General features: G+C 34.0%; 1 protein-coding gene across 1 annotated transcript in view; it reads right to left on the bottom strand.

Annotated features, from left to right (window-relative positions):
* Positions 1 to 3,993: 3,993 nt before the first annotated feature.
* The window catches only part of LOC108468450 (uncharacterized), a 31,722-nt gene continuing 9,886 nt past the window's right edge, over positions 3,994 to 25,829 (bottom strand). Inside the window, 1 exon segment of the mRNA XM_053022899.1 lies at positions 3,994 to 4,239. Coding sequence (XP_052878859.1) covers positions 3,994 to 4,239 — 246 coding nt within the window.

Genomic DNA, 25,829 nt, shown 5'->3' with positions numbered 1-25,829 from the left:
GCGTTTTACCAAAAGCGCCGCTAATGCTCTGGGTTTTTAGCGGCGTTTTACCGAAAACGCCGCTAATGCTCTGGTTTTTAGCGGCGTTTTACCGAAGGCGCCGCTAATGCTCTGGTTTTTAGCGGTGTTTTACCCAAAGCGCCGCTAATGCTCTGGTTTTTAGCGGCGTTTTACCCAAAGCACCGCTAATGATCTGGTTTTTAGCGGCGTTTTACATAAAGCGCCGCTAATGATCTGGTTTTTAGCGGCGTTTTACATAAAGCATCGCTAATGATCTGGTTTTTAGCGGCGTTTTACCTAAAGCGCCGCTAATGATCTGGTTTTTAGCGGCGTTTTATCTAAAGCGCCGCTAATGATCGGTTTTTAGCTGCGTTTTAGTAAAAACGCCACTATTGCTCTGTATTTTAAATTTTTTGCGGCGTTTGTTGACAAAACACCGCTAAAAATGCCGCTACAGCCCTATTTTCCTGTAGTGGGATAATATTGGGTGACTGGAATATGATTTTATTTGATGATGAATATAAAGGACCAAGGAGGCATGTAAGTCATAGTTGTGGTAAGTTTCAAAAGTTCTTTAATTTTGTTTTGGTAGATATGGGATTTATTGGTCCAAAGTTTACGTGGCAACGTAGAGTCATTTCGGAGATGCTTAATAGGGCTGTTTGAAATGTACAATGGAATAACCTCTTTTCAAGCATTTATATTTTCTAAAGTCAGACCACAGACCTTTGTTGATCGAGTTAGAGGAAAGAACCCAACAACAACAATGAAAACTTTTCTATTTTTTTTAAAGATGTTTATCAAATGGAACTTTTTTGGAGTCATGGAGGGATAGCACATTTGTGGGTGAAAATATCAAAATTTTTACTACATCTTCCAAGGTGTAGAATAGAGAGGTGCTTTGGAACATTATGGAGAGAAAGTGAATATTGATTGCTCAACTAAAAGGGATACAAAGGGCAATGAATAGTGAAGCCACCAAAAATTTACGAAAATTGGAAGCAAGGGTTGGCAAAAAATTGGAACAAGTTCTTGATTTGGAGGAATTTATATGGAAACAAAAGTCGATGAGTGATTGGATAATAAATGGTGATTATAAAAAAAAATACTTTCACAATCATGCTTTAAAGTGGCAAAGGTATATTAGAATTGAAGGTTAAAATTAACTAATGACGACTGGCATTATGACGGCCAGTTAAAGAATGAGGCAATTTATTTTTTCCATGGCTTGTATTCAAATGATGAAGATGAAATTGATTTGCTACTTGACTATGGCTTATTTGAAGAGTTATCAATGTCTACTAAGGAGACTTCGATATCGAGGGTGATTAAAGTGGTAGTTAAAACAACTTTGGATTCTACACCTTTAAAAGAACCAGGTATTGATGGACTTCATGCCAAATTTTTTCAAAGCCAATGGAACATTATAGGAGAATCAGTGTATAAAATGGTGAATAAAGCTTTTGAAGGTAGACGTTGGATCTTATGATTAACAAAATTGTGCTCATCTTTCTTCCAAAGATGGATAGGCTAGAAACAAGGGCTCAATTTCAACCCATTATTTTGTATTCTGTAGCTTACAAAATCACAACAAAAATAGTGGTGCAACTTTCAAAATATATAATACCTTTGCTTGTGGCACCTAACCAGGTTAGCTTTGTGACTGGTTATTCCATTACAGATAATATTTTAGTGACCTAAGAAGTAATTCACTCAATATGAATGGACAAAAAGAGACCTCAGTGGATGGCTATAAAAGTTGATCTTGAGAATGCATACGACCAAATTTATTTGGTCTTCCTCGAGGAAACCTTGAGGTATGCAGGTTTACCAATCCAATTAATTACTTTGATTATGAATTATGTCACTTGGTCGACTACGAAGATTTTATAGAATAGAGAATATACGAGAGATTTTAGACCATCAAGAGGGGTCGGGCCACTGTATTCAACAGGCTATCGAGGATGGAACACGGGATCTAATTCGATTTTCGAAGGATGGTCCTATTATTTCTCACCTTTTTTTGTGGATGATCTAGTTCTTTTTTGCAAGGCAAACTTACAACAAGTCACCATGGTAAAAAGTGAATACATTGGTGACACATTTATGGAACATAGTGACTCCAAGATATCGTCCCAAATTTGCAACGTGCTCTATGCCAAGCCTATTTGTAATTTGATTGTCCAATTCATCCACCATCGTAATTGAGAAAAAAAACTTGGGATTTTGATTTATTCACTCTATGACCAGAACATCTCCCAAACTTATGTAGAATGCCATTCAAAATTCCTTTCTTACCTCATCATTACCCAAATTGATTAGATTTGTTCCCTCCAAGTGGGGTTCTATAAGCTTCTTTTCTTGTTCAACTAGCCTCAAAAACTCCTCTGGTACAACTTTATCCTCTTCCTTCTCATGATCATTATAGTGAACATAATTATGAGAATTTGATTAAATGATGTCATTTTGATCACTTATCAATGCATGATTTATATTCCTAAAATAATTATGAGTATGTATATTGGTATATGAATGAAAATGATTGAATGAATAAAAGTGACTAGGGATATGATCCAAATCTGATTTCATTAAAGAGAAAATAACTTTACATGGATTTTTGAAGGAAATTAAATTAACTGAATGATATTAAACTTTGATATAAAAAATCTTAAAAATGATTACATCTCAGAGGACTCAAGGATAATAGGTAACGATATGAGTTGCCAGTTTCCCAAGGTAGAAGAGTAGTAGTGAACCCAGTCTCTTGACATTGGCACCCTATTGCTAATCATGTTTAGATCCACTACATCTCTATTAATCATTAACTTGACCGGGATCCTTTCCTGGTGCTCTAATCCCACTTAGTAAAACATCTCAGATAGTGGAGGACAAATCAAAGGAGGTTCCACCACCTTCTTTCCAGCCATGCGGGCCAACCTCTTTGCTCTCCGCTCTTTACACATCCTCCTTTGTAGGCTTATATCTCAACCCTATTGTATCCTTCTGAGTGGGAACTAAAATGGGTACTAAGATACCTTTTTCCCAAACCTAAGTGGATTTGCCAACCCTTTCATACTGTCTAGGCAAATAACATGTTCGCTGTTCATGGCACATGAGGCTTAGGGGCTCGCATTCCCTTTGTCACGTAAGATGTAGTATCCACCTCAAAGTCTGGAAAGAACTCTCTATTGCATCATCATCCACTTCTACGAAAGGAGACTTTGGCAAGATAGCTACAAGCAGGTCCTCTTCGCATCGCACAATGCACAAATTTTGATTGACTACAAATTTCAATCTTTGGTGCAAGGACGATGGTATAAGAAGGTGTTATATCCATCACCTGGAAGCGAATAAGGAAATTAATGGCTTCTACCAACAAGGGAATCTCTATTTCGTGAATCACACTTCTTTTGGTGCCATCAAAACCTCATACCACCAAAAGGCTCGATACCATGTAAAAGGTGTTCATAAACAGCTTGGAAAATGTTGACAAAGGCAGGACGTTAATCGATGACCCATTTTTTATCAAGGCCCTAGCCATGAAATAGGCTTTACACTTTACTGATATGTGTAGTGCCTTGGTACTTTCTCTTCCATCCGGGGGTATTTCATCATCATTGAAATATATGTAATTTGGGGACAAAATGCTCCCTACTAAGTGACTAACATTGTCTACTGACACATTGTGAATGACATAAGCTTGGTTTAGAACTTGGACAAGAGCTTCCCTGTGTGGCTCCAAGTTTAAAACTAGTGACAGCAAAGAAATTCTTATTGGTGTTTTGTTCAAGTGCTCGACCACGCTATACTCGTTGTGCTTTACCAGACGCAAAAATTCGTTAACTTCATCATTCTCGACTTCTCCCTTTTAGTCCTCCCTCGTTTCCTTCTTGGCTTCTTTAACGTCAATTTCTGGTTGATTTTCTGAAATCACTTTCTTACCACGAAGTTCTTTCCCCACTATGTTTGGCTTGTAACAACGACTGCTTCGAGTTATGCCACTGAGTCCTGAGAAGTTGGAGGCATCAAGTCCAACCACATCATAATCATATCTCCAAGGAACTCATTGGGCATCTCCATACTTAACAAGGCTAAGAACCTTATTGACCAATAGATCATCCTGTATGGCCTTCGAGGTAGACTCTTTTCCAATTGGGTTATCTTTCCATAAATGATGGTGACAGGTTTCACATCTAACATGTTTATCTCATTGATCGTAACACCCTCTTGTATCTCTAGCTGGAAAAAAATCCAAGAGACATTATATATATTCCCTAAACGTTAGGGAAACTTGGATAGCGTGTCCATGAGCTCATTGGTGGAATTTTCAAATTTGATCCATATCAATTTCCTTTACAGATTTGAGTGGCTTGGCATGAATTATACTTTCTCAAGATGTCAAAGAGTCGTTCGAGAGGGGTTGTGACTTCTTCAAGTTTTCTCCTTTAAAGGCTCTTTTCTTCAGTTATAGCATTAATTGATCGATTGTAGTTTGGTAACAGATTCATGTTAACATCTGGTATATTCTCTCGCTGGAAATTTATCTTTCCCGCCCTTATAAGATTTTGCACCTTATATTTTAGTGCTAAGCAGTTTTCGATGGTATGACCTGGATTGCCAGAGTGATACTCACATTGAGCATTTGCATCATACCACTTTTGGAATGATGGTTGCATTGGTTCTTTGTGTTCGGGTACAAGGAGGTTGTAACACCCCTAACCTGTAGCCGTCGTCAGAACAATGTTACAGAGTATTACAGGAGTTTATAGAACAAATATAGATAATTCATATAATTTACTATTCATATCCGAAAATAATTATATTGTCCCTTGAATGGACCTTCGAGGCCCAATTTAAACATTAGAATCAAGTCGGCACTAAATCCGGATCTCAAAGAATTTTTCGTGAAATTTTTTAAAAAATTTTCTTTAATACAGGGGTTGCACACCCGTGTGAGTAGACTGTGTGGCTCATACAGCCAAGTGACATGCCCATGTCTCAGGCCATGTGGCCATATGATATGAGGCACACGGCCGTGTCCCAACCAGTGTCTGTACCCATGTAACTCTCTAACCTGTGCTACACGACCTGCCGCACGCCCGTGTGCTAGGCCGTGTGTTCAATTTAATTTTCACAAATTAGGTACAGGTTTCACACGGCCAAGTCACATGCCATGTATCTCACACGGTTGAGACACACGCCTGTGTCTTTGCCCATATGCCCAATTCTGAGCATTTTGTTTCTCAATTTTAGGATGTAGGGGACACACAGCCAAACCACTTACTCGTGTGCCAGTCCATGTGTCATACACGGTCAAGACACACACCTAGGTGTCTACCCATGTGGACAAAATAGGGCCATTTCTTAGCCTTATTTCTCACCCAAATTTTCCAATAACCTGCAACAATACTTGTAAATATATATATACCTTTTTGCAAGAATATATATTTTACTCTAATTCAATTTAACCATACTTTATACATGTATGTATTAAACATGATATAACTTTATATTATCATAGCAAATATACCATTACTAGTCATTCCAATGGCTAGATTACAAAAATTGATTTACATATCATCATTGGTAAATTTAGCTTATACATGTCATTATGACAAAGTAAGTTTTCTATTTATACCAAAATAAGCTAGAGGATAATGTGATGATATTCTTACCGATCTCCTACCTTTACGAGTTTTCGAGCATAAAAAAAATAGAGAAAGGAAAACTTAGAAAGCATTTAATGCTTAGTAAGTTCGTATAACAGAGATTGAACTTACCATATATTTACAATTAAGATATGCATACCAAGCAATTTGGCTTATAGTCTAAAACACAACTTCACCAATAATGTTAGTCAAGTAATTCACATAATACCAAGAACATGGATGAGCTCATCATTTAATGTCTCTCATATACATATTCTTTCCATAACAGTATTCCATATTATATGTACACTTTAATGACAAATCATTTCAAATTCAGTTTAGCCATGTTAGAACTTTACCCGTTGAATTTATTTGAAATATTGATGGATACGCTCATATAGTACACTTTAGTGTACACTAGTATAATTCGTCAATTCATTTCCAGGGGTACCCAATTAGAGTGCATAATCGGGAAGCACATCTCGAGCCTTATAACAAGAAGCTCACACAAAGCTATTTCGGGAAGCTCATAAAGAGCCTATCGGGAAGCTTATCTGAGTTATATAACAGGAAGCTTATAAGAGCCATAAGCAGGAAGTTCACAAAGAACAACATCAGGAAGGTCCAGATAGCCAATATCGGGAAGTTCAAGCGAGCATTATCAAAAAGCTCATAAATAGCCAATTTAACGAGAAGCCCACAAAGAGCCTTTAATCAGGATGTTCATAAGAGCTAAGGTGTGTCCACAACAAATGTAGGATCACAATATATCGGGATGCTCCAAAGAGCTATAACGGGAAGCCCGCTGAACCATATAATGGGAAGCTTGGAAGGGCTAATAATGGGCTGCTCTTTCAAGCTATGGTGTGTCCGCAACATATGTTGGATTACAACCAATATGGGAAATCCTGTATCCATCAACTTTCATTTATTCAAATAGGATTTGACATTTATCAGGCATTATCAGATATTCAATCAATTTCACATACATGACAATTATACAATTGACATATACAATATTTAATTCAAATATATAAATGTACACAATTTAGTTACACGAACTTACCTTGATACTTGTTCATATACGAAATCTACTAATTCGAAACTTTTTGTTTTCCTCGATCCAAATTAGTATTACCTCTTTTAGGATCTATATAAATAAATTTAACATCAATTTAATCCATTTCATACTCAATTTAATTCAATTCATATCCTAGGCAAAATTACTATTTTGCCCCTATACTTTTCACAAATGATGATTTCGTTCGTAGGATCGGAAAATGAAATCCATGCAATTTAATCCTATTCCAAGACTAACCAAAATTTTCATATAACTTTACAGCACATGCATTTCACAAAATTCAGAATTTTTTCATAACTTGTACATCTTTACAATTTAATCCCTAAATTATATTTTCATCAAAATTCACTTTGTAAAAGTTGTTTATCTATCAAAAACCTTTCATTTTCTACCATAAATTTCAAAATTTCAGCATTTTAATCCCTGGAAAATTTTCTATACTTTGATAAATTTACAAATTAATCCCCAAAATAGATAGATTAAGCTATTTCGATCTCAAAAATATAAAAATTACTAAAAACGGGACAAGAATACTTACTTAATTAAGCCAAGAAAGCTTGTTTTCTCTTTCCTAGGGTTTTCATAGAAATTTTAGGGAAGATGATGAAAATAAGATGATATTTTCTATTCAATTTCATTATCATCTTTTAATTTTTCCACTTTCCAATTTAATCCTTGCCTTTTTCTAATTTTCCATGGATGATTCATCAAAAATATCTACTAACTTTTATTTAATGGTCTAATTACCATATAAGGACCTCAAGTTTTGAATTCCATAGATATTTGGTACTTATAACTACTAGAACTCAACTTTTACATTTTATGCAATTTGGTCTTTTCCATAATTAAACACATAATCAGTAAAATTTTCTTATCAAAATTTTCATATGACATTTCTATCATAATGCAAACCATGCAATAATATTAAAATAAATTTTCTTTCTAGCTCGGATTTGTGGTCCGAAAGCACTGTTTCGATTTCACTGAAAATGGGTTGTTACAACTCTCCTCCCTAAAAAATTTTTGTCCTAAAAAATCTTACTAGTAAAAAGGTTCGAGTATTGCTTTCTCATGCTATCCTCCAATTCCCAAGTAGTTTCTTCAATCCCATGTCGTTGCCAAAGAAATTTTACTAAAGTTACTTTTTTATTTCTTAATTCTTTTGTTTCACATGCCAGGATTTTGATCAGTTCTTCATTGTAAGTCATATTAGGCTGGATCTCAATTTTTGTCGGAGAAATAACATGTGAAGGATCTGATCTATACCGCCATGACATGGACACATGGAAAACATTATGAATTTTCTCAAGTTCTGGTGGTAATGTAAATCGATAAGCAACAGGTCCAATTCTTTCAATAATCTCATTTAGTCCGATGAACCGTGGACTCAGTTTTCCTTTACGGCCAAACCGGAGAACTTTCTTCCAAGGTGATACTTTCAATAATACCTTGTCGCCGACCTGAAATTCTATTTTTTTTCATTTAAGATCGGCATAAGACTTTTGACAATCTGGTGCTGCTTTTAAACTATCTTGAAGTACTTTTACCTTTTCTTCAATTTCACAGACTAAGTCAACTCTATATATCTTTTTCTCACTGAGCTCTGTCCAATATAATGGAGTTCTACATTTACGACCATACAAAGCCTCATACGATGCCATTTTAATGTTGGACTGATAGCTATTATTATAAGCAAATTCAACTAAAGGCAGATACTGTAATGTCCCTACGCCCGAAACCGTCGCCGGAGTCGAGCTTGAGGGGTTACCGAACATAATTTATCAAATTAAGAACTTCAAATCATTTGTTTCTACATTCACATCTTTCTAGCTACCCGCACAGCTACAAGAAAAATCATATCTCGAGTTACTGAAACTCAAATCAAGATCCGTAAATTTTCCCTAAATCTAGACTCATATATCTATTTACTAATTGTTTTCTAGAATTTTTGGTTGGGCCAATTAGTACAGTTTATTAGTTAAAGTCTCCCCTGTTTCAAGGTTTGACTGCTCTAACATCTGTGTATTACGAATTAGATATCTCTCTATACAGAATTTCAATGACTACAAAGTTTGTTTCTATTAAAAATAGACTCAATAAGGAATCTTTACATATAAATAATGACTTCTAATTATTTTTTTACAATGTATTCTGAATTTTTAAAGTCGAATAGAGGATCCAGAATCACTCCGCCCTATTTCACAAGGTTTCAAATATCTCATAAAGTATAATTTATATGCCTGTTTTTTTATCCATATGAAAATAGACTCATTAAGCTTCAATTTTATAACTTGCTCATCATTTAATTCCATTTATACTATTTTTAGTGATTTTTCAAATTCATGTCATTGCTGCAGCAATATTCTATTTTAAGGCAAATTTCATCTTTTCATGAGTTGTTATGAACTAGATAACCTATTAAACTTCCATGATATCAAACATGATCTAAATTTAACCATCACCATGACTTATCAATATCAAACATTTTCTCAACCAATCATGGCCATATCATAAAATTATTTACACAAAATAAGTATATTGCTATACATGCCATACTTAAGTTTTACAAGCCATTTACCCAGATGAAAGTCCTTTGGATAGTGTGATCAAACCTTCAACCCGTCCCATTCCCGAAATGGCTTGTTCAAAAATACAGAAATAAAGAGGAGGGAGTAAGCATAAATGCTTAGTAAGTTTATATGTAAATAACAAGTAACATAACAATACAAATATACCAAACAACTTTAGCATGGTATCACCAAAACATATATCACATTTCTAAACATCATTCATCATCTTACCACCTTATCGTTGTTGTATCTATTTTCAACTCGAGGGTTAAGAACATACCTGTCCAAAGTGTCCATTTCACAACACTTACCAAAACGTCGCTTGCATCTTAAGTGTTCTTCCATTTGACTAGAAATTTCACCCGTTGAACACATCGGAATACAACTCGGATACACGGATAATTTGCACATAAGTGCCTCATATGTAATCAAGAAATCATGTAACCCGCCCCTAAGTGAACTCGGGCTCAACTCAACGAGTTCGGATGCCTAGTTACATTTCACGAACTCGGACTCAACTCAACGAGTTCGGATGCTCAACCATCCTAGTGACATGTCACTTGTATCCTAATCTATTCCTAAGGTTCAAACGGGATTTTCCTCGAACACATATCCTTGCCATCTTCCGTAAAATACCAAAACCAATACTCGGTAGTACTTTATATTTAACAATTAATACACATAATTTGCATTTTATTCGAAAATAACCACAAAGCATATATTTCATAATAAAAATCAGCATATCATATAATTAACATCAATAACTTAAAAATAACAATTATGCTACATTATTTACACATGAACTTACCTTGGTACCAAAATATAAGGATTTTGCAATTTAGTCCACAATCTTTTCTTTTCCTCGATCGCGACTTGAATCTCGTTTCTCTTGATCTATAATACCAAATTAATCTTATTTAATACATACATTCATCAAAACAACATTTAATACGAACTTTGGAAAAATTACACTTTTGCCCCTAGGCTCGGGAATTAAACTTTATTCCTTATTCTTATGTTTTATAACATGCTGATCATTTTTCCCTTCTATGGCAATATCAAATTCTTACTCTAACATATACTTGTGACTATTAGGTATTTTTGTCGATTAAGCCATTTTACTCGTTTTCACTCAAAACCGAGTAGCACAAGTTGTCTAACATAATTTAAAACCCCATATTCTTTCATAAAACATCAAAATACACAAATTTCACCTATGGTTATTTTTCCAAATATAAACCCTAGGTTGAATTATTGCTAACATAAGCTTAATCGAGCTACCGGGATTCCAAAAACGTAAAGAACATTAAAAATGGGGCTTGGAATCACTTACTATGGAGCTTGGAAGCTTGAAACAAACCCTAACTATGGAGAACCCTTGAAATTTTGGCCTAATAAAGAAGATGGACAAAAATTGGCTTTTAATTTTGTTTTTAATTCATTTTAATAACTAAATGACCAAAATGCCCTTACTACTAAACTTTCCAAAAATTCCATCCATGTCCAATTTTTGTCCATAGACATACAAATTGGTCAAATTGTTATTTAAGACCTCCTAATTAATATTTCAATGCAATTTCATACTAAAAACTTCTAGAATGCAAATTTTGCAACTTATTCGATTTAGTCCCTACTTTCAATTTAAGCACTTTAGGCATAGAATTTCATCGCGAAATTTTCACACAATCATGCAATCATATCATATTCATCAAAATAATTATAAAATAATTATTTCTATCTCGGATTTGTGGTCACGAAACCACTATTCCGATTAAACCCTAATTCAGGATATTATAGATACTTTTCCCAGTTACCTTCAAATTCAAGTACACAACACCGAAGCATGTCTTCTAAAATCTATATAACACGTTCGGATTGTCCATCAGTTTGAGGATAAAATGCAGTATTGAAATGTAATTGAGTACCCAATGCTTCTTCCAACTTATTCCAGAATCAAAATGCAAACTGAGGATCTCTATCAGAAATAATGGAAACCAACACTCCATACAGAAAATCTCAAAAATATATAATTTAGCCAATCTATCCAAGGAAAAATTCATACGTACCAGAACAAAATGTGCAAACTTTGTTAATCGATCAACAATTACCATCTTTCTTCTTCAGAGACAGGGTCCATGGTAATTATTTCCCGTTTTCATTCTAGTATTGTAACTGGCTGTAATAATCCTGAAGGCACCTGATGTTCAACTTTTACTTGCTAACATATCAAACATTTAGATACAAATTCAGAAATATCCCATTTCATTCCTGGCCACCAATACATCTTTTTCAGGTAATTGCACATTTTATTAATACTAGGATGAATAGTCATATTACCATTATGAGCTTTATGTAGAATCTTCTCTACCAATTCTGAATTCTTTGGAACACATATTCTGCCTCTAAATAACAAACACCTATCAGACCCAATCTAAAATTCTGAATCAGAATTTGACTTATCTTGTACCCGTTTAGCCTAAAATTCGTCGTCGCTTTTCTGAGCTTAAAAAATTTGTTGCAGAAATGTGGGTCTAGCTTTTAACTTAGCTATGATTGAGCTATCTTCTAATAATGACAACCGAGTATTCATTGCTCATAAAGGAAATAAAGACTTTCTAATTAGAGCATCAGCAACCACATTAGCTTTTCCGGATGATAGTCAATAACAAGATCATAATCTTTCAATAATTCAAGCCACCTGTGTGTCTTAATTTCAAGTCTTTCTGCGATATTAAATACTTCAAAATTTTATGATCAGTGAATATGTGACACTTTTCACCAAATAAGTAATGCCGCCAGATTTTCAGTGCAAATACAATGGCTGTCAATTTAAGATCATGTATCGGGTAATTCTTGTCATGCGGTTTTAGTTGTCTTGAAGCATAGGCTATTACTTTACCTTCTTGCATTAATACACAACCTAAACATTTAACGATGCATCACTGTAAATGATAAATTCTTTACCCGATTCAGGCTGAACTAACACTGGTGCTTCTATCAATAAGCCTTTTAATCTGTCAAAACTTTGCTGATATTTATTAGACAACTAGAATTTCACATCCTTCTGTAACAAGCAAGTCATCGGAGAAGCTATCATAGAAAATCCTTTAACAAATCTTCGATAATATTCAACTAGTCCCAGAAAACTTTTAACTTCTGACACATTCTTTGGTGGTTTCCAATTAACAATAGCTGAAATTTTATTCGGATCTACTCTGATACCCTCTGTAGATATTATATGTCCGAGAAAACCAACTTCCCTTAGCCAAAATTCACATTTACTAAATTTGGCATACAATTGTTTCTCACGTAGAGTTTGCAATACAATTCTCAAATGATTAGCATGTTCGTTTTCATTTTAGGAATAAACCAGAATATCATCAATAAATACGACTACAAACCTGTCTAAATATGGTCTAAAAATTTTATTCATTAAATCCATGAATACTGTAGGTGTATTTGTCAAACCAAACGGCATCACAAAAAACTCATAATGCCCGTACCTGGTTCTAAAAGTTGTCTTTGGAACATCTGATTCTTTCACCTGTAGCTAATAATAGCCAGAACGGAGATCAATCTTTGAAAATACAATGGAACCTTTCAACTGGTCAAATAGGTCATCAATACAAGGCAATGGATACCTGTTATTTATTGTGACTTTGTTCAATTGTCTATAATCAATAAACAGTCTCAATGATCTATCTTTCTTCTTTACAAACAAAACTGTTGCACCCCAAGGTGACAAACTGGGTCGAGCAAAGCCTCTGTAAGTCAATTCTTGCAACTATGCTTTCAACTCTTTCAATTCAGTAGGAGCCATTCTGTAGGGTGCTATGGATATCGGTGTTGTCCCCAAAACAAGGTCTATAGAGAACTCCACTTCTCTAACTGGTGGTAAACAGGGTAATTCTTCTAAAAATACATCAGGAAATTCACAAACAACTGACACTGACTGAATTTTCGATTCAGATACTTTAGTATCTAACACATATGCAAGATAAGCATCATATCCCTTTCTGATATATTTATGTGTCAGTATAGCTAAAATCACATTAGATACCCATCCAATTTATCAGATTCAACATGAAGTAATTCACCACTCTGACATTTCAACACAATGTATTTTTGTTTACAATTCACCACTGCATTATGTTGAGTTAGCCAATCCTTTCCCAAAATTACATCAAATTCATCAAAGGGCAGTAGCATCAAATCTGCTGAGAAATAATAACCCTTTACCATCAATGGACATTTTTTACAAACTTTATCAACCATAACATAATGGCCCAAGGGTTTGAAACTAATTTTTTTAATAGACACTAAATTCGTGCATATCTATGAATGTGTTGAACCAGAATCAATCAAAGCAGTAATATCAGTGTCAATAAGAGAAAATGTACCAGTAATAACATCAGGTACAGAAGCATCCTCTCTTGCACGTATAGCATATGTCCTTACCAGTGCTCTGGCTTTAGATTTGCCTATTGAATCTTTTGTCACACCTCGACTACCACTAACAGTGCCAGGGTATCGAGGTGGTCTGCCTCTCGAGACAGGATTGCTCGATCTAGAGGTCTAGGGTATCTTTTACAGGCTTTTCTAAGCAGTCTCTAAGATAGTGGTCAAAAGAACCACATCTAAAACAAGCTCCACTTCTTATGCAGCATTTACTGAAATACAATTTATTTCAATGTTTGCATCTTGGTTTAGGACTTCCAACACTCGCTACACTTGTAATGGATGGAGACGGAGATCTCGGATTAGTGTGTTGTGAGCCTTGTTCTTTTCCAGAATACCCCACAAATGCAGTAAAATGATCATGGTACTTCTTTGATTTCTTTGAAGTAGGTGATTGTGACTTGCCCATGAATCTCTTACTAGAAATCTGGGCTTCTTTCTCTACTTGCTTCTTTTCCTTACTTAATTCATCGGCTTTGTGTGCTCGATCAGCCAATACCAAAAATTCCCTTAATTCTAGGATTCCAATCAAAAACTCAAAATCTTTATTTAAACCCCCTTTGAAATGTTTACACATATCAACCTCAATCGGAACCTATTCTCTAGCATATTTGCTCAATCCAACAAATTCTCGTTCATATTTAGATACTGTCATACTTCACTGTTTAAGCTCTAGAAATTCTTTCTGTTTTTGATTTAAAAATCTCTGACTAATGTATTTTTTTCTGAATTCCGTTTGGAAAATCTCCCATGTAACATTTTCTCTCGGTACAACAGAAATCAGTGTATTCTATCAATGGTAGACTGTGTCTTTTAATAAAGAAACTACACATTTCAAACACTCAGTGGGTGTACATGATAATTCATCTAGAACCCTGGTGGTATTTTCCAACCAAAACTCAACCCTTTCCAGATCATCTTCAGTAGTAGCCCTAAATTCTTCTGCCCCATATTTATAGATTTTATCTACTGAAGGCTTACTAGTTCTAATAGGTTCAACACCTTGTGGCATATCAGGAACTGGTTGAGGAGCAGGAGGGGGAGGTTGTTGTATAGTAGGATTTGTTCTTATGAATTCTATGAACCACTTGTTCATCATTTGGAAGAAGGCTTTTTTTGCCTCCTCACCTCAGACCTCAGATTCGGGCCTTCTACTACTAGATGTAGCTCTTTGAACTAAAGCTGGAGCATTGCTCTCAACTTCTTTAGATTCAGCACTAGCGTGGTTGGATGACATTACTATATGAAAAATATATTTAAAATGATTAGGAGATATCACACTATCACAAATTATATAATGGCATGTTTAGCTAAACACGTACTAGCTACGTTAGTCCGAGAATCGACTAAATCGTAGCTCTGATACCAATAAATGTAACGCCTCTAACCTGTAATCGTCTCCGGAACAGGTTACAGAGCATTACCGAAGTTTACAGAACAAATACAAACAATTCATATCACTTACTATTCATATCCAAAAATAATCATAATATCCTTTGAACGGACCCTCGAAGCCAAATTTAAACATTAGAACCAAGTCGGGACTAAATCGAGACCTTAGAGAATTATTCGTGAAATTTAAAAAAATTCTTTAATACCAGTCTTAGGCCATGTGGGCATTCAATGTGAGTCAGACGGCTGTGTCCCAGCCCGTGTCCATACCCATGTAACTCTCTAGCTTGCGGCACACGACCTTCCACATGCCCGTGTGCTAGACTGTGTGCTTAATTTAATTTTCACAAATCAGACGCAGGTTTCTCACGGCCAAGACACGCGCCCGTATTCTAAGTTGTATATCTCACACAGCTGAGACACACGCCCGTGTCTCCACTCGTGTGCCCAATTCTGAGCATTCTGTTTCTCAATTTTAGGATGCAAGGGACACACGGCCAAACCACACATCCGTGTGCCAAGCCGTGTGTTACACACGGTTAAGACAAACCCCCGTGTGTCCACCCGTGTGGACAAAATAGGGTCATTTCCTAGACTTATTTCTCACCCAAATTTTCCAATAACCTACAGCAATACTTGTGCATATATTTATATATGCCAACCAATTTCAAGTAAGAAACTAAGTAAACATCATTAATATGTATAGTATAACATTTTATACATTCATATAGTCAAACTTACCTTTTTCAAGAATATATATATTTTACCCTAATTCAATTTAACCATACCTTATATACGTGTGTATTAAACATGATATAACTTTATATTATCATACCAAAATATACATTATTAGCCATTCAAATGGCTACATTACAAACATCCATTTACCTATCATCATTGGTAAAATTGTCTTATACATGATGTCAAAGTAAGTTTTCTATCTATACCAAAATAAGCTAGAGGATAGTGTGATGATACTCTGACCAATCTCCAACCTTTACGAGCTTTCGAGCACTAAAAAAAATAGAGAAAAGAAAACTTAGGAAGCATTTAATGCTTAGTAAGTTCGTATAATAGGAACTTAACTTACCATCTATTTACATTTAAGATAAGCATACAATAAAGCATCCAACCAATTTGGCTTATAGTCTAAAACACAACTTCACCAATTAGGTTAGTCAAGTAATTCACATAATACCAAGAACATGGATGAGCTCGTCATTTAATGTCTCTCATATACATATTCTTTCTATAACATTATTCCATATTACATGTACACTTTAATGACAAATCATTTCAAATTCAGTTTAGCCACGTCAGAACTTTACCCGTTGAATTTATTTCAAATATCGATGGATACGCTCATATAGTACACTTTAGTGTACACTACTATAATTCATCAATTCATTTCCAAGGGTACCCAATTACAGCACATAATCGGGAAGCTCACTCTCGAGTCTTTTAACGGGAAGCTCACATAGAGCTATTTTGAGAAGCACATAAAGAGCCTATCGGGAAGCTTATCCGGGCTATATAATGGGAAGCTCATAAGAGCCATAATTGGAAAGTTCACAAAGAACCATATCGGGAAGCTCTGGATAGCCAATATCGAGAAGTTCAAGTGAGTATTATCGGGAAGCTCATAAAGAGCCAATGTAATGGGAATATCACGAAGAGCCTTTAATTGGGATGCTCATAAGAGCTAAGGTGTGTCCACAACAAATGTAGGATCACAATCTATCAAGACGCTTCGAAGAGCTAAAACAGGAAGCTCACTGAACCATATAACAGGAAGCTCGCTAGAACATATAATAGGAAGCTCAAAACGACTAATAACAGGATGCTCTTTCGAGCTATGGTGTGTCCGCAACATATGCTGAACTACAACCAATACGGGAAATCCTTTATCCATTGACTTTCATTTAATCAAATGGGATTTGACATTTATCAAACATTATCGGATATTCAACCAACTTCACATACATGAAAATTATACAATTCACAAATACAACATTTAATTCAAAGATATAAATATACACAATTTAGTTACATGAACTTACCTCGATACTTATTCGTATACGAAATCTACTAATCCGAAACTTTTTGTTTTCCTCGATCCAACTCGGTATTATAGTCTTTCAAAATCTATATAAATGAATTTAACATCAATTTAATCCATTTTATACTCAATTTAATTCAATTCACATCCTAGGCAAAATTATTATTTTGCCCCTATACTTTTCACAAATGACGATTTCATCCGTAGGCTTGGAAAATGAAATTCACGCAATTTACTCCTTATTCCAAGCCTAACCAAAATCTTCATATAACTTTTACAGCACATGTATTTCACAAAATTTAGAATTTTTCCATAACTTTTACATGTTTACAATTTAATCCCTAAATCATATTTTCATCAAAATTAACTTTGTAAAAGTTGTTTATCTATCAACAACCTTTCATTTTATACCTTAAATTTTAAAATTTCATCATATTCATCCCTAGAAAAACTTCTATACTTTGATAACTTTTCAAATTAATCCCAAAAATAGATATATTAAGCTATTCTGATCTCAAAAAATATAAAAATTACTAAAAATGGGACAAGAATACTTACTCAATTAAGTGATGAAAGCTTGTTTTCTCTTTCCTAGGGTTTCCATAGAAATTTTGGGGAAGATGATGAAAATAAGATGATATTTTCTATTTAATTTCATTATCATCTTTTAATTTTTCCACTTTCCAATTTAGTCCTTGCCTTTTTCTACTTTTCCATGGATGATTCAGCAAAAATTTCTATTAACTTTTCTTTAATGGTCTAATTACCATTTAAGGACCTCAAGTTTTGCATTCCATAGCTATTTGGTACTTATAACTACTAGAACTTAACTTTTGCATTTTATACAATTTGGTCTTTTCCATAATTAAATACATAATCGCTAAAATTTTCTTATCAAAATTTTCATATGACATTTCTATCATAATGCAGACCATGCAATAATATTAAAATAAATGTTCTTTCGAGCTCGGATTTGTGGTCCCAAAACCACTGTTCCAATTTCACTAAAAATGGGTTGTTACAGAGGTGCTTCTCCACTAGAATCGAAAACGTTCTGCATAGGAGGTGGGAATTGGATCAAACAAAGGCCTCTCCCATGGTAACCTTACTAGAGCATGGGTCTGTGGAGATTGAGTTGGCATAGTTAACATGGGAGATTTGTAACAAGTACAGGTGGACGATACATAAACGGTGAAGTATTGGTAGCATTTACAGCCGAGTATTCAGGGCGTGGATGTATTGGGCTCGATTATTGAAAGTAAGAGTATGGGAATCCATTCAGTGTGATTGCTTGCATTTTTGCTTCCTTTTTCTTCCTAGCGACACCTTTCTTTGCACTTAAAGGATCATCTATTTTGCCCGACTTTGATGCATTCTCTATCATTTCTCCGAATAATACCATATTTGTAAAAGTCTTAGAGGAACTTCCCACCATCTTTTCGTAGTATTTGCCTTTTAATCTACCAAAAAACAGAATAATGGTCTCCTTTTCCATGAGCGGGGGATGTACTTGTGATGCCAAATCCCTCCACCGTTGTGCGTATTCCTTAAAACTCTCATTTAACTTCTTTTCCATGTTATACAAAGTTAGACGGTCTGGGTCATGTCTACAATATGTTTGTATTGAGCAATAAATGCCCGTGTGAGCTCTCCCAAGTTCAAATCCAGCTCCTGTCCAACTTTACATATCAGCGAAGCGCATATCCAGTCAGACTGTCTTGAAATATGTGCATTAAAAGTCTCATCTTTGGAGTAAGCAGTCATTTTCCTATAGTACATGGCGATGTGAGTAATGGGTCAACTGCTACCATTGAATTTTTCAAAGTTAGGAACTTTGAATTTTGGTGGGACAACCACATCGGGTACTGGACACAGGCCTTCTACTTCTACAAATTTAAAGGTGTCTAATCCGTGGATGGCTTTCAAATGTTCCTCAATTGGGCTGAATTTATGAGCTTTTACATCCATAATCGACTTTCCCTTGTCCACTTCTCTCGGCTCCTTGCTTGCAGGCAACTCATTTACTCTTAGGATTTGAGTGGTCACACCTGGCACTTGATGCTGTAAATCTTCGCGATATGCCCCTACATCACTTCAAAGTGGGATTGGATTGTCTAAAGTGTCACTTCCTTCTCCTACATTATCCTTACCTTTGACCATTGTAGTCATCTTTTCCATCATCTTTTCCATTTGTTCCTCTAGTTTGGCCATGCATGCTAATTCTTCTTCCGTCATCTTCTTGGATTTTGAGCGGGTGTTATACTTGTGAGCTATCCTTGGTCTTTTTTCAAATGGTATTTATTTCCAAAGTTTTAAAATTATTTGGATTTGTTATAAAAAATGTTTTTTTTTCAAATAATGTTTCTAAGTAAACAAATGAGTGAATGGATGGATGATTGATTGATTGATTGAAATTGGGACACATTGTCATAAATATACTTGAATATAAACATTTTCTTTCATGGAAGGTTCGAAAACTATTCAGCCTACAAAGTTTTTTTCTTTTTTCATTCACACTTAAAGAAAATCCTAATCAATCCTATTGCTATAGGGAAAATCTCTACTCGTCGTTCTTCTTCTTCCTCCTTATGAGCTTAATGAACTTTTGGTAATGTGCCTGCGCCACTTCTAGAAGTTTCATTGCTGGCTCGTTCCTAGTCGTAAAAGGGATAGATTCTTTTTTGATTTCTTCAATTTTTTCACGTATGCCTTTGGCTTGCTGAACGAAAACCTAACCTTCCCTGTGCATTGTTGCAAACACCTCCTGTCAACTTACTGTCATTTGTTCCACCGCGATAAAATGCTTTGTAAGCTTCGTATATTCTTTCATGACCTCTTTGTTTTGCTATTATTTTGTCTATAATTCTTTAGTCAGATGACAAATTTCCCCCTCTAGCACCTCTATTTTAGCAGTTTTCTCATTAGACACCCTCCTCCAAGTTCGCTCTTGTTCTCACGCTTTCTAGAGGTCATTAGCCCATAGACTTAGAGCTGCCTCCAACCTGTGAATCTAAGCAAACAAGATAGATATTTCTCATTGACGTCATTCTAACTTATTCTTAGTTCTTCCTCTCTTCCCTTCATGCCTGACCGGTTTTGTTGTTGTTGTCTCATGATTTCTTTCTTATTTTCCTTTACATATGCCTGATGCTACTCTTATTGTTGCCTAACCTTTTCATCTCTCCCCTTTAGATGCATCTTTAAATCGCATATCTTTTTTGTTAGCTCGGCTACATAATTTGGGACCTTCTTCTTTCCCTTGAGTTGCGCTGACACAGAGATTTTTCTTCTTTTTAGGTGCCACCGGATATAGGTTTCTAAGGGGAATGGTTGAAAAAGGTTCTTGATTGCAAGCTCAAGGTTTGACCCCACTTGATTTATATGTCTTCCAATTTCTTCCAAAATCCCGGGTCTTTCAACTAAGACTGTTGGAGCAGGATTCACCTGTTTTTCAATCTAAAATAAAAAAATCAACTAGCTCCACACTCACATATCCCAAAGCTTTTGGGAACACAATCAACCCATATACGACAAATGTGAACACTGCCAAATGTTTATCACCGCTGGCCTTTCCCATAGCATCCCTAATATTAGACCAGGAAATGCAGGACCATTTTTATCTTTTAGTCTTGCTTTCATCGTATCTACAAGTAATCCTATTAGATTGGCTAAGGGTCCCTAAAAATTGACATTCTACTTCCAATATATCCTGAGTGGATCTCTAAAGTCATAGTGGAGAAGGGTAGAATACCCTCGATAGTCGGTACTATATCCATTCTACTAAACATAAAACTCCTATAAGTGGGATCCCAAAAACGTACCATAGCCTTCAACAAGGCATCATCTGGTTTAACGAACAGAAGCTGTGCTACACCACTATACTTTTCCTGGAAGCGCATTTTCTTAGCCTTGTCCCATGGTTGTCATATTCCCTTTAACTTATCTTCGCGATTCCTCCTACAGTCCATGCGGACTATCTGAGGCAGGCTCGACTCAAAACTAGCAATCCAGTAATTGCCTTCTCTATTCTAAGTATCCTTTGACATTCTCGCTATTATCCCTATATTTTCTACCTCACACCGAACAACTAAATCTTCTCGAAGTGTGTTCATGTCAACTATAGATGCGACATTGTGCCCTAGGTATTTAAATGATGCATGAATTATGCCATAAAGAGATAAATGCATAAGAAAAACAAAGTTAGTAAAAAAAACAATAAAGTCAAATGAATCATAAAAAAAAGTAAAATTAAATCATAAAACATTGCGAACAAATTTAAACACAAAACATATGAATAAATGCTCATGAGGTCCTATAGGGTATTATTATGAGGGGTAAGGTACGACTCTTATGTCTAGACTTCATGTTTAAAATGGTCATTACATGTTGGCTTACGGCTGACTCTAATGCACGAGGAACCAAAGGCTTATATACGACATCCATAGGGATGTGTTCCCCTCTAAAAAGGTTTGGCCCTTTGGTGGTAAGACTTCCATAGTGTACACGGTAGCGTTTGCTACATGAACATCTATGTCCATCGTAACCGTAGAGTAGTTCTTAAACTTATGCAATGACATATTGCCACATGAAAGCCTAAGGCTTCTCCTCCTAAATGGGATGGGCCCGGGCGTAGGACCGAAAGCAAGATGCAACATGAATGATAATTATAGCCGCCCCACGATGGTAGAGTCAACATACAAATTAATCAATTTCATTGATAAAAGAATAAACAAACACATTGGCATACATATCAAAATAGGATAAGTAAATGACATGAGCAAATAAATCAATATTTAACACATATTCAACAATTGTTTAATGTCAACTCACTAACGTCCCTAGTGGAGTCTCCAAGTTGTCTTAACGTTGCCTACATAAGAGTACGAGAGCCTAGTAAGAAAAGCTAGACATGGAGGGCCTAAATTAACGTAGAGACGCCACTAACCAATTAAGCCTAAATTGGTTAGCCACCTATCGTCTAAAAGTATAGAATTAATACTATGGAAATATCCTAAAATTCTAGACTCAATCTCATCACCAAATTTCAAGTTCAGGAGTACAGTTACGTGTGGGGAAGGTTATAGCACCCCCACAATGCCTATCCGAGGATAGTCCTACAGGGTCTTAGGAGCTAGGATTTTTTTATTTAAACATTTTAATGTCTTAATCTAGGCTAAAATTTTATGGAAATCTTAAATAAAAACTCTAAAGAGTATGCCTCTGGTTTACTTGTAACTCGATTAAAATGCGTTCACCAAACTTATCTAATCTGAAACTTAAATTAAAGATTTTTACTTTTAACGGGAACCCTAAAGGATACCTAAATAATTCTAATAAAATACATTCAATTCCTAAAATTAATTCTATTTTAGAATTCTATAAAAAAAGACTAGAAATTACCAATGAATTAAGAGAAATATTAAAATCCATCTACAACTTATTCGATCTTTTATTATTATTATTTAAAAGATTTAATTAATAACATTGAACCTATAAAGATCTTATAAAAGTATCTTATGTCGGACTTATGATTTATCTTACTTTAAAATTATCGATCTAAGGTTTAAATTGTTAAAATCCTAAAATAATATATCTTAAATAACATTTATTAGCTTTCTTAAAAAGTTTCTAAAATAAAATACTTAGAAAGACCTACTCATGATTTACAATTCAACTACAAATATATTTAGTTTTAATCTTGAACAAAATCCTAAACAATATTTACTTATTAATTTAATATTCTAAAGAGGAATCCTATACGATATTTAAATTTAGTTTAAAACCCTAAAAAATCCTACATATTATTTATAATTTTTCTAGGGTAAATGGTAGATAAGATCTTAAAGACTAATCTAAATTCAAATGTAAAAACCTTATGGCTTCATTAAAATGTAACACCTACTTCACGTCAAAATTTATAGGATGGAAAAATGACTTAAAGTTCTCTTTTAAAATGAATAGTAATAAAATAGGAAAATTAATTAAATTGGCTAAAGTTAATAAAAGTTAAAACTGTTTCAAAAATGGCAATAATAAAAAGAAAACTTAAATAAATGAAATAAATAAGACTTGACATGATTAGGATACTAATAACAATAATACACCTTATTCATAATACAATAAAAGAATCAAAGTAACATAAACAAATAACATTAAAATGTATGTAAGGGAACATGTAAAAAAAACATAAATATAAATAGACATGACAACAAATAAAGACAAAATAAGAATAAATAAAAATTATACAAGTGTGAATAAATATAAAACATTAAAATAAAGTGCATAATTGACATTAAACATAAGATGAAATAAGAATAAATAAAAATTATACAAGTGTGAATAAATATAAAACATTAAAATAAAATGCATAATTGACATTAAACATAAGACTAAATAAGAACAAATAAAAATTATACAAGTGTGAATAAATATAAAACATTAAAATAAAGTGCATAATTGACATGAAACATATAAGGTATAAATGCAAATGAAAGGGAAGATATAAGTGTAAATAATTTATTAAAGATGCAAAATGACATAGCTTGATTTTGGGACTAAAAGATAAAAAATGTGGAAGACAGAGGACTGATGTAGCAATTAATTTGCTTTTAATTTTGAAATTTTGTATTAAATTGAAGGTTTGAATAAACAAAAGGGTTACAAGTATAAATAGGCCAGAGAGTGAGGGCGGCACTGTAAAAAAAATGAGGTATTTTCTGTAATTTTAAAAAGTAAGGGGTGGGAATAAATTATCCATTTTGGCTCCTATAAATAGGAGAAATCTATCCATTCTTTCATGTAACACCCCTAACCTGTATTGGTCGCCAAAATAGGGTTATGAGACATTACCGAAAAGGATACAACTTTCATACATTCACAAAATCACTCAAATCATATTCGAAAGCTTACCTTTGTAACTTCAATTAAACAATTCTTGAACCATTAATACACAAAGCACAAAACAATTTTACTGTATTCACATATAACCATTGTCGTAACCATTTTTTTTGTGGAAAACGGGAATCGACTTGGATTTTGAAAATAAAAACGAAAAAACGGGAGTCGCCACCGATCCTTTTTGACGAGGTGTGATCGGGTCATCTCATAACAAAGGGTTTCTTTTTAATAAATAGCTTGATTTATTTAAACAACAATTTTGGTCTACGCAAATCAAGAGAACAGTTCGGAGTCGGTTACATTTGAGGAAGGATTAGCACCCTCAGACGCCCAAAATTGGTACCTAGTTGATTAATTAGTGTCTTAGTGTCGAAAAAAACCTTAAAAGAATTTTAAAATACGATCCTTCTTTATAAAAGCTCCAGTGTTGAAGACTTTCGCCTCAAAATATGAAATGTCACACCCAGAAGTTAGGACACGACATCTTGAATTTTCGAGAGCGAGCTTGCCTTTTATAAAATCTGTATTTTATTAGAAGGGTGTTCGATTATTTAGAGTAAACGAGAGAAATCGAAACCCAGTAAGTTAGGCACGCTTTTCTCAATTCTCAAACACCGAATATTGCCTTTATCCCAAACAAATTCTTATTTCGAGATGACAAAATGTCATACCCGTAAGTTAGGGCACAACACTTCACATCTTCGAGAATAAGCATTTTCAAAACTCAGATAGTGATTTAAAAAGAATATATTCCGTTATTTAGGTTAAATGAGAAAAGTCAAAACCAAAGAAGTTAGGGCACGATTATCTCGAATTGCCTAATATAGGATATTACTTTTATGAAAGAATTGTTTGAATATATTGAGTGACAAAATATAACGTGATTTATAAAGGCAAATTTTGGGTATTAATAATAATGTATAATAATGAGTGTGACGATAACAAAAATAATAATGTGAGCAATTATATAAAATGAAATGATAGCAAGCCTAGTAATGTGTAAATATAAACAAATGCATGAAGAAAATAAAACCATCGAATACATGAAATAATAAAGATGCATAAAACATGACAAAAGAAAAATGGCGATGATGACGAAAATAATAATAATAGCAATAGTATAAAACGATAATAGTACACATGGTATTAAAATATGTATAATAATAGAAACAAAAACATATATGATATATTAAAATATACGGGATATATATGAAATGAGCACATAATAGTTATAAAAATATACATAATAGAATGTACGAACGATATGATATTTACAGATATATGTACATAATATATATGATATGCATTAATGTACCATGCATAATATGAAGTATGATATACAAATATATATTAAAAGTATGTATATATGACACAAATGTATTAACAAAACAATAAGGTCAAAACTAATAATAATAATATATTCACAGATATATATATGTGTATATATATTGAAGATGTAAATAAACATATATTGATATTAATAGTAGATATGAAGGAGGTAAAAGTAGATATAAAAAGTATATATAATGTGGTATTAATATATGTATAATATGGTATTTAAGTGTATATACATAAAACATACATTAGGAATAATAATATATATGTGAAAAGACAACAATAAGAATGTATATATAAAATGCATGCAGTATTTAAAAATGCCTAAATAATAGTAATATATGCTGATAATAATAATACTGAAAATGGTAAAAAAATAATGAATAATA

This window comes from Gossypium arboreum, chromosome 12, assembly GCF_025698485.1.
Source record: "Gossypium arboreum isolate Shixiya-1 chromosome 12, ASM2569848v2, whole genome shotgun sequence".
Classification (NCBI taxonomy): domain Eukaryota; kingdom Viridiplantae; phylum Streptophyta; class Magnoliopsida; order Malvales; family Malvaceae; genus Gossypium; species Gossypium arboreum.
The sequence above is the reverse complement of the archived record's forward strand: the minus strand, read 5'-3'. Positions and strand labels throughout refer to the sequence as shown.